The following is a 10,950-nucleotide window of genomic DNA, read 5'->3' on the forward strand; positions in this document are numbered from 1 at the left end:
ACTAACAGCCTCACCCCTAGTTTCTTAGTGCACCCAGTTTCTCAGAAACAGAGGAGTCATGAGTATATACCAGAGGGCTCAGACCTGCCTCAGTGTCTCCATCCTCAATGCACCTCTCCCCCTGGCCTTTAGTGGGGATTTTTAACTAATTTAGGCCATCGTCTAGGCCCTGGTTCCCAGACCCCAACCCATACGCCCGTGGCCCTACTCTTGTTGACTCTTCCCGTGAGGACGCTGCGTTGTGTTACCTGTTCAGAATGTACACTTGTCTGTGTGCGCCGCGGGTGGGCGGGCAGCCGGGGATCGGGGACGCTTTCCTTCTTCACGTCCGTTCCACATCCTGCGGCCTAGCCTGACGAGAAGCAGACACTCTTCAAGAAACAGCAGAGACGCCCAGGAAATCGTCTGACCTCCCGTTTTCAAACAAATGGCCTTAGAACGTAATACACGAAGCAGACACGCACCAAAGTGGAAAACAGACTGAAAGGGAAAGTAGAGCTGGGGTCCGGAAGCCCAGGCCTCTCCCTACACCCTGGTTTCTCCCCTGGCTCCCAACTGCTTCCTTGGCTGAGATCATCTAGGTCAGTCTTTTCACTTTTCTGGCCAGTGAATTGAGGGTCAGGGAGGTGACAGGCCCCGCTGTTCGTGACAAAGACGTGGCAGACAGATCACTGTCCTCGTAAACTTGTTTTTAATAGTTTTGTTGTTAAAATGAAAAAAAAACAAAAACAAAAACAAAAACCCAGAACAAAACGCCACAAAGGTTCCGGGACTTGCTGTGAAAAGACACGGACCCAATCCCGGGTCAGCAGTTCACCGGGCGGGCATGACCTTGGCAAGACCTGCGGCCTTGTCCTCCCTGCAGCGCGTGGCCGGTCACATCGCCTCCTGCTTGCGGAGCTTTGATTCCACGACTGCAACACTGCTTACAGAAAGCAGTGCCCAAACGAGGCCCCTGTGGGTCACATCTGGACATCCAGCACGGAGAGGGGAAGGTGTTGGCCCAAACCCCATTTCTTTCACTTTTATTGATGTCAGTAAAACACACAACCTCTCTGCAAACATCCATTTTTCTCACCTTTTACATATATATCATTTCCACCACACAGTTCTATCACCATGAAAGGAAAAAAACATGCAAGGTGCCGAACACTTCAGTGCTCTCGATGGCTAAGAGGTGTTCCACACGTAATGAAGAAGCCTCACTATCCTGGAGGCAGGGCAGGGTCATGGTTAGAGAAGGGCCTTTGAGCCCGTGTCCCTGATTCAATCGATCATTGTCTCTACCACTTTCTTGCTCGGACCAGGCACTCAGTCCCATCTGGAAAATGGGTTGCACAGTGGAATCTTATTTAAGTAATTCTTGGGAGGGTTAAATTATTTTGTACTTGCAAAGCAAACAGACTATTAAACACTACGTAAGCATCGGTCATTGTTACTTCCAATTTGCCACATAGGTTTCTGCAGGGGGATTCCTTTCCTTGGAGAGGGCCCAGTGTTTGTTTCTTTGTTTGTTTTTCATGTTTATTTATTTTGAGAGAGAATGCAAGTGGGGGAGGGGCAGAGAGAGAGAGGGGGACAGAATCCGAAGCAGGCTCCAGGCTCCGAGCTGTCAGCATAGGGCCCGACGCGGGGCTCGAACTCACGAATGGTGAGATCATGGCCTGAACGGAAGTTGGAAGGTTAACTGCCTGAGCCCCCCGGGCACCCCAGAGCACGCCCCATTTTTTCCGTACTTCTCTTTGCTGTCCCGTGTGAGTCAGTGGACCTGTTAAGACTCCAAATCAAGTGTTTTCTCCTGGCCTAGGTTCCCAAATCAGCCTGGAACCTTCTGTGTGTTTCTCCCTGCCCTTGCAGAATCTACACTTTGCCCTCAATGCCTGGATTGGGGTCTTCACCCTTTTCTCTTCTCCTGCACGGTGCTCTCTCAGTTCTTCTTCCTGAGGGGTGGTCATGGGCCGACGCATTTCCCCAGCGATGGTCTGAAGGCATTGCTGGCCATTGTCCAGGTCCTTGCAGGGAGCCCTGGGGCCTGTAGTCCTCTTGTGGGGACATGCATGCCTACCTGACAACCCAGGGAAGCCCAAAAGTCACCGCTACCTTCTAGCATGGGGTCTGCGTGTCTGCCCACTGCTGAGTAAACAAGGAATGTGTGATTGGATCCTAAGGGTCGAGCCAGGGTGACAGGGACCAGGTCCCCTTCCCAAAGCCCGGCCAGCAGCCATCCCTCTCACCCACATCAGTGTCACGCTCCAGACTCACCCGCCTCCTCGCTTCACAGTGTTTTCTCTCCACAGCCTTCTGAGGCCCTTCCCTTCGGGTCTTCTCAGAGCCTCCTAACAGATGCAGACCTGAGGCAAGCGGCTGACCCCTATCCCCGCGCCTCTCCCCTGGAGCGGTGAGAGAGAGAAGAGAGAGCCCGGGGAAATCACCTCCCCTGGGTGGTCAACAGGGCCAGCAAACGGCCTTTCTGTTCACCCCATTGTGTCTTAGGAACACCACTGTTTTTCTTTTGCTGTGATGTGGAAAGAAGTCAGAAGCAAGACATCCATGCGATTCATTGGGTGGATGTCTCAGGGCCAACTCTTTGGTTACTTCCTTCTTCTGTGTTGCCATCAGGGTTCTTACTCTAGAAGGAAAGAAATAAGAATATATACCTATTTCTTTGTGCTATCTATGTATACTTATTTCTACATATACTCTATATGTGTACCTATTTCTATAGACTAAACTATTTATATACTTATATATAAGTATATATATATATATATATATATATATATATATATATACACTTATGTCTATATACTATATCCTATATACATCTTTTTCTGTATACTATATATATACTCTAGATATAGATAGATATGTCTATACAGTAAAACCTTGGATTGGGAGTAACTTGCTCTGCGGGTGTTCTGCAAGACGAGCAAACATTTCTAACAAATTTTAACTCGATAATGAGTGATGCCGTGCAATATGACACGATGTGCGTGATGTCAAATGTCACGTGATCACAACTGAGCCAATGGTTCTTCTCTCTTACTGAGGGATTGTGGGTGATCATCTCCCATGCTCACATGCTCGGTCTCAGGCCACGGTGTTTGGCAGAAATCGCTGATTTTTTCGGAACGTTGGAAGGTGCCCACACTGGCACTCGTGTATTTTTTGTCACTTCAAAGCACGTAGGGACAGTCCTTTGCTTTTCCGTACGAGAGTAAGCTTAGGGATGTTTTGCTTCCTTCTAGGTCAGGCTGCCTGCGGATATAGACCTTTTCTCTGATGCCTTATTGCCAGTTACGTTAAATACAGCCTATGACAAGAGTTTATTGCTATTGTATTGTAACCAACATCTGTTAGTGATAGTGAAAGTCCTACACAATAACCCTCCTCTCTCTTGTCTCCCCCACACCATTCACAAAAGTTTTCAATGGTAAGTGCAGTTTAACTTGTTTATTTTTTTAATATTTTGTATTTTCTTTATTATTTTGTATTATAACCATTTTAATATGAATATTTTGGGGTTTGGAATGAACTCTCTGAGGTTCCATTATTTCTCATGGGGAAATTCACTTTGATACACAAGTGCTTTGGATCACAAGCATGTTTTCGGGACGAATTATGCTCGTAAACCAAGGTTGTACAGTATTTTACTGACTTATTTCTCTCATTCTGTAGTGATAGACTGTTGTCAGCACAGAAGAAGGAAGGAGCCAAAGCATGATGTATACATGTACACATACATATTCAGACCACAAACTCTGTGGTAGCGTTAAAGCTAACGCTCCATCCCCCAGATGCTTATATAGTTTCCAGTTAAATAAACCCAAGTACTTTTCAGAAAGAAGGGGGGCTCTATGGATAATTATCCCTGAAAAACAGGCATTGACTGGAACTCACCTGGGCAAACCAGGATATATGATTGCACTGTGTCGCTATAATGACATGTCTTGGTATTACAAACAGAATCACAATGAAAACCTCTGGGTGCACATCATTTCACATATGCGCGCACGCATGTCTGTAAGACAGATTCTTAGAGGTGGGATTGCTGTGCGGAAGTGAATGTGTCGTGTACGGAAGCATTGCTAAATTTTCCTTCAAATTTCTTAACTATTCTGTCCTCCTGGAAGCAACGCGTGAGAATGTTTCCCTGCAGCCTTGACAGCAAAGGGTATTTTTAAACTTTTGGATCATTTTCAAAGCCGATGGTGAGGAAAGTACCTCGATGTATGTAAATTTCTATGACTCTTATGATGAGTCAGGTTGAATACCTCTTCATACACTTAAGTGCCCATGTTCTTTTATAAATGCCCATTTTGGGGTCTGACTCCCTCACTCCAAATCAAGCATCTTGAAGAAAGGGATGTTTTATACACCTCATGCTTTCCCTAATAGGCAGTGTGGAAAATAAAGAGCATTTAATAACTTAAATATACCTAATGAATAACAGAACCACTGTGATTTTTCCTCTCTTCATATCATTTCAGCTGCTTTTGATGACAACTTTTCTAACCTTTGGATCACTTTTTTCTCTTGGAGAACAATATTACATCTACATATGTCCATAATACAGAATATTTATGAATAAAAATAAAAAATCACTTATAAAATGATTTTATTTATTATTATTATTTTTTACTATTTATTTTTTATGAGAGAGAGAGACAGAGACAGAGAACAAGCAGGGGAGGGGCAGAGAGAGAGACACACACACAGAACCTGAAGAAGGCCCCAGGGTCCGAGCTGTCAGCACAGAGCCCGATAGGGGGCTCAAACTCAGGAACTGTGAGATCATGACCTGAGCCGAAGTCGGCCGCTTAACCGACTGAGCCACCCAGGTGCCCCATTATAAAATCATTTTAAACACTTACTATCTGTTATTTTTCATCTTTCCCTGCCCAAAGGCTTTTTAAGAAATATTAACAATCATATTGTAAAATGTCGGCACTTTGGAAATCCTTTCTTCCCTTAACACCGTAATAGGGTTCTCAGTAGTCTTTTTTGCTACATTATAAATTTCTTAATGGAGGCTTCGGAAGTTGTTCTTTACTCTTGCTCAGTTTCTAACGCAGAAAAAATATTAGGTGAGCCTACCCTGCTGGTGAAGGATGACCCTAGAAGAAAATAAATACCTTCCTGAGCCAAGCAACCCTCCAATTTTTATTTTCTCTTTTTTGCGATTAGGTCAAACACCTCACTTCTTATTCATATACACTGTCAAGACTTTGGCACATATTATTGGATTGATCTGGGTTTGTTTCTTATAAACACATGTGTGTGTCACATTGATAGGTTTCTGAAGGCAAGCGCACACAGTTATTATAATACACTTATTGCCAGACCAGGTGATTTACAGCTGGGCTCTACAAAGCATGGGGGAAGTCTGTCTCAGAATCCTACAGATCTATAAATAAGACTGCAACTCAGGGGTATTTTGGTGTTTGGGACTACGGAGAATGCAGAAATTTTGTCAAATGTCAGTTGCAAACATCTATCCTGGAGGAAAGTCAGGTGTTCAGATGATGTGGAATATAGGCTCAAGACTGGAAAAGACTGAATGAGAACCCCTAATTGCCCAAGCATCAGAGAAGGTCAAGATTCTTCCCATCTTGAGGTTACAATGTCACTCCTCATCAGGGAACTACAAATCAAAACCACATTGAGATATCATCTCACGCCAGTCAGAGTGGCTAAAATTAACAAATCAGGAGACTATAGATGCTGGAGAGGATGTGGAGAAATGGGAACCCGCTGTTGGTGGGAATGCAAACTGGTGCAGCCACTCTGGAAAACAGTATGGAGGTTCCTCAAAAAATTAAAAATAGATCTATCCTATGACCCAGCAACAGCGCTGCTAGGAATTTACCCAACGGATACAGGAGTGCTGATGCATAGGGGCACTTGTACCCCAATGTTTATAGCAGCACTTTCAACAATAGCCAAATTATGGAAAGACCCCAAATGTCCACCAACTGATGAACGGATAAAGAAGTTGTGGTTTATATATACAATGGGATACTGCCTGGCAATGAGAAAGAATGAAATATGGCCTTTTGTAGCAACATGGATGGAACTGGAGAGTGTTTTGCTAAGTGAAATAAGTCATACAGAGAAAGACAGATACCATATGGTTTCACTCTTATGTGGATCCTGAGAAACTTAACAGAAGACCATGGGGGAGGGGAAGGGGAAAAAAAGTTACAGAGAGGGAAGGAGGCAAACCATAAGAGACTCTTAAACGCTGAGAATAAGGGGTGCCTGGGTGGCTCAGTCGGTTGAGTGTCCGACTTTGGCTCAGGTCATGATCTCAAGTGAGTTCAAGCCCTGAGTCGGGCTCTGTGCTGTCAGCTCAGAGCCTGGGGCCTGCTTCGGATTCTGTGTCTTCTTCTCTCTCTGTCCCTCCGCCACTTGCGCTGTCTCTGTCTCTCAAAAATAAATAAATGTACTAAAAAAAAAAAAAAAAAAACTTAGAATAAACTGAGGGTTGATGAGGGGTGGGAGGGAGGGGAAAGAGGGTGATGGGTATTGAGGAGGGCACCTGTTGGGATGAGCACGGGGCGTTGTATGGAAACCAATTTGATGATAAATTTCATATTAAAAAAAAAGACAGGTTACATAATTTTCTAAAGAAACTTCTCGAAACCAACTAAACAACTCCAGCTCTCTCAAGATTTTCTAGGTTGACCAAAAGAGAGTTTGTTCTGCGTTTATGTGGTCTATGCGCAAATCTTTCATGGTGAATGTCCTGATAGCCGGGTTAGTTTCGCTATTATCTTGTCCTTTGCTTCTGATTCCTAGATGTTAAACCATGTTCAAATCCACAAACGTAGGTGGTGGACATCCAGTAGTCTCCAGTGAATTAATGCTTTCAGTCTACTATTTATATGGCCTCTCTACCCGTCCAGTGCAGGCACATGCATGGTGTCCAGTTGAGATCAGGGTGCCACAGCTGACTGCAGGACCTTTATGATGATGATCCTGGTGGTTATAAATGGGGCGTGATGGCGGGAGGCGGGGTCAGCAGCACGTGGGTGTCCCGTGTCGTAGTCACGACGGTGGCCGTGGCACGATGGCCGCGTCTGCGATGGTGTTGGGCACACAGTAGACACGCAGTGCTGGGGGGCTCAGTGAATGAGTAGTAGCAGATGTGCTCAGGAAGGAGCGGTGATGCTTGTCATGGACAAGAAGAGAATCGTGTGCCGCTGATCTTCCTCAAACCAGGGCAAAGCTAGTTGCACGCAAATTCGTGGCTCAGTCCTCCGGGGTCACCCAGCCCTTGTCTTTGGTGCAAATGAAGCTGATAGAGAAGTCTCTTACCAAGGCAGTTTTTAGGAAGGAGACACTTCTGAGGTCCCCAAGGTGTTACTGTCCGTGGGTGCCCGAGATTATGGGGGGTGGGCTCTCTCTCCTTGAAGAAAGCTCTCTGGAACTTGAAGACATGGGACTCCAGAACCCAACAATCAGGGTTGCAGGGCTGAGAAAAGTTATTTGAGAAACAGAGTGGATCCGCTTCACTTTTCCTGTGCCCCACTTCCTGCCCCAGAGGAACCCCTTGGAGACGGCTAGTCACACCCGGCAACCCCAGGGAGCACGCAGCAAGGAGCCCCCCGGAGACCAGTGTGTCCCGGAGCATGAGATATAAGGAGGGCAGAGTCTTGGGGGGCAAGCGATGATGAGGAGGGTGCCATGAGTGTTAATGTCATCCACACGGTCAGGTAACGGGCAGGGACAGGGCAGCAGGGGTGAGTGTAGTAGAAGCAGAGGGCCAGGGGAGGGCGTTGATCTTTCCTAGGGGAGGTTCGTTAGGGTGAAGGGTGTGGGAGGAGAACTCTGGGCATGTTAGTGTAGATCGCATCCCTCCCCCCTCCCCCCAAACCATTTTTCGGGGACTTTAGGGGACCATAAATGCTCTGTGTTGTAAGAGTCTTAGAAAACATTTGTTCAACACTGTTTTTTGTTTATTTTAGGGAAGTTGAGGGTATGTGAGGAGAAGTTGCTCAGCTCAGGGTGCCCTGCCGGTCAGTGACAGAACAGGTGCTAAAACCAAATCTTTGATTCAGAGAAGGCTCTTCTTTTTATGCTATAGGACTTCTCGCTTAGGACTTTTGACCTTACGGTTTTCCTCTCTAAGGGATCCCAGTGCATGTCTCCTGTGGAGATCATACTTCAAAAGACATGGTGAGTCTACTAGGGGAGGTACCGTCGGGCACCGCGGACCTCAGATGTCAGGGACTGTTGTCAGAGTGCCCCCATCTCTGCCATTTCCCACCTCTCCTTCCAGCCCTTATGGGCACAGTCTATAAACTCCAGTGGGGCTTCCTCAAAGAGGCTCTGGAAGTCACCTTTAGGGGATGACTCCATTCTTCTCCACAGCCCAGTTTTGCTGGTTGTTTCATCATCGGAAACTATAGGAAGGATAGAGGTAGGAATTTTCTTGTCTCTTCTATTTGCTGATGGGGGACTAGAGACAAGATCCAGATGCCCAAGTATCTAGAACCCAATATTATAAATTAGAGAGGATTCAACTGGGATCAGGAGCCTTGGTTTCTAGTTCCAGCCTTGTCAACAACAGATTCTATGATGTGGGTCCGTCCACTTCTGCCCTTGGGAGTGCAATTCCTCTATTGTGAAGGGATTGGCATTGGTTAGACAATGTCAGGTTGCTGCTAGGTGCTCACACTTCGTGTTCTTGGCACCAGGAAGACTTTTCCAAAGAGAGGAAGATCCTGAAGTACTTCCTAGGAATCATGGATCCGCTCAACCACACGTGGACCCAGAGTTTCATCCTCGCTGGTTTCAGTGTCCCCGGAACCCTGCGACCTCTTGCCTTCTTGGGGACCCTGTGCCTCTATGTCCTCACACTGGCCGGGAACCTGTTCATCGTTGTCCTGGTCCAGGTGGATGCTGGACTGTCCACGCCCATGTACTTCTTCATCGGTGTCCTCTCCTTCCTGGAGCTCGGGTACGTCAGCGCCACGGTGCCCACGCTGCTGCACACGTGGCTCCGTGGGCACTCAGCCATCTCGGCAGCGGTGTGCTTCATCCAGCTGTACGTCTTCCACTCCCTGGGCATGACCGAGTGCCATCTGCTGGGTGTCATGGCGCTGGACCGCTACCTGGCCATCTGCCGCCCGCTCCACTACCGGGCACTCATGACCAGAAAGGTCCGGTTCTGGCTGGCAGGGGCCGCTTGGGTGGCTGGCTTCTCAGCGGCACTGGTGCCAGCCAGCCTCACGGCCACCCTGCCCTTCTGTCTGAAAGAGGTGGCCCACTACTTCTGTGACCTGGCACCGCTGATGCGGTTGGCGTGCGTGGACGCAGGCTGGCAAGCTCGAGTGCACGGGGCGGTGATTGGTGCGGCCACTGGCTGCAACTTCGTGCTCATTTGGGGGCTCTACGGGGGCATCCTGAGGGCCGTGCTGAAGCTGCCCTCGGCTGCCAGCCGGGTCAAGGCCTTCTCCACCTGCTCCTCCCACATGATCGTGGTGGCCCTCTTTTATGCCTCCGCCTTCACGGTCTATGTGGGGCCACCTGGGAACCGCTCTGAGGGCACAGACAAGTGTATCGCCTTGGTGTATGCCCTTCTCACTCCTCTCCTCAACCCCATCGTCTATACCCTTCGCAACAAGGAAGTGAGGGAAGCCGTGAAGAGGGTCACTGTCAGGGTCAGGACTATTCTGAAGGGACCCTGACGGGCTGAATTGGTCACAGCTCAGCTGCTTGGCCGCAGTGGGAACCGGCCGGTTGGTTGGTCAATCATCTGGTCAGGGTTGAAGTTCACACCAGTGAACGAATCCATCAGATTATCTGTCGAACGTGCTGCAGACGCGCACTCAGGGGGACATACCTGGGTTCATCAGACGTGAACATGTAGGGAGAAGGGAGGTGTGTGTTCGATTCCATTCCAATCTAACGGGGGGGAAATGCCACAGAGGAGAAAGGAAAAAAACAGGGACCCCATGGAAATGCTTCTGCTGAACTTCCAACCTGGGGAGACAGAGCAACGCTGAGCAGAGGAAGATAATCTAAAGCTAAGGTGGGGGCGGAGGGTTGCCCAGAAGAAAGGGTGGGAGAGTGGAAAACAGGAGCCCAAAGCTATGGCTCCCAGGTGTGAGCATAGGCAGAGCCAGGGGTGGTGGGCTATTGGGTGGGGGAGGGCAGCTCCGTGGGGGGAGAACACCCCCCACCCCGGGAGCAGGAGGCCGGAGGCTGCATTTTACAGTGTGCTCTCTACTGGGACAAGAGGGAGATGGTGACGACGGGGGTGTTGTCTGAGTTCTCGCCCAATGTCACGGACCATTCCAGAGAAGGGATCCGCAGCCGTGCTAAGTAAACAGCAACAGAAACAAAACCCGAGCAGCAAACAAAGAGCTTTGCAAATCTTGCGTACTAAGCACTCACCTGCGAAGTAGAAAACAGGTTGAAAGAGAAAGTAGGATCACGTTCTGTGCCTTCTTCCCCTCGGCTCTTCCTCCTGCCCTCCCCCCCCCCCCTCCCCAGCCCCTGCCAAACCAAGTCCTCTGGTGAGCAAAGTCTGAAAGTTAATGCTCAGGTTCAACCTCCGGACTCTGGTGACATGTAGACTGAAGGTCAAATGCCTGCCAAAGCGTGTCAGAGGGTGAGAGACAGGACCCAAATTTTGGCAGAGCTGAGGCCACTGTATGGCTCTTGAATACCCTATCTATTTTCATTTTTATACAAGTAACTGCTAAAACACTCAAACCAATTATGTTTGGTATGTCTGCCCTATTTCAGAACACAGTGGCAGCTTCTCTCAAATGTATGCCTTTAACCTTCATAATATCCCTCGGAAGAAGGAAGAAGCATCCGAATATCTATGTGATGAAAATAGTACGATTTCTGGGCTGTGGTGAAGAGACACGGACCAGACCGGGATCCGTGGGGCCACGGGTCTGAGGGTCAGTGGGTTCACCCTCACGGGCATGA

At 48.2% G+C, this 10,950-nt stretch overlaps 1 protein-coding gene across 1 annotated transcript; it reads left to right on the forward strand.

Annotated features, from left to right (window-relative positions):
* Positions 1-8,750: 8,750 nt before the first annotated feature.
* On the forward strand, positions 8,751-9,695 carry LOC102960730 (olfactory receptor 10C1-like). Its single transcript, XM_007084297.2, has one exon. It carries the CDS (start codon positions 8,751-8,753, stop codon positions 9,693-9,695), a length of 945 nt encoding a protein of 314 aa, XP_007084359.2.
* The last annotated feature ends 1,255 nt before the right edge of the window (positions 9,696-10,950 follow it).

The sequence above is a fragment of the Panthera tigris genome, chromosome F3 (genome assembly GCF_018350195.1).
Source record: "Panthera tigris isolate Pti1 chromosome F3, P.tigris_Pti1_mat1.1, whole genome shotgun sequence".
Taxonomy (NCBI): Eukaryota; Metazoa; Chordata; class Mammalia; order Carnivora; family Felidae; genus Panthera; species Panthera tigris.

Excerpts from the sequence above, each read along its gene's own strand:
- LOC102960730 (XM_007084297.2), top strand. The coding sequence starts at position 8,751 with ATGGATCCGCTCAACCACACGTGGACCCAGAGTTTCATCCTCGCTGGT.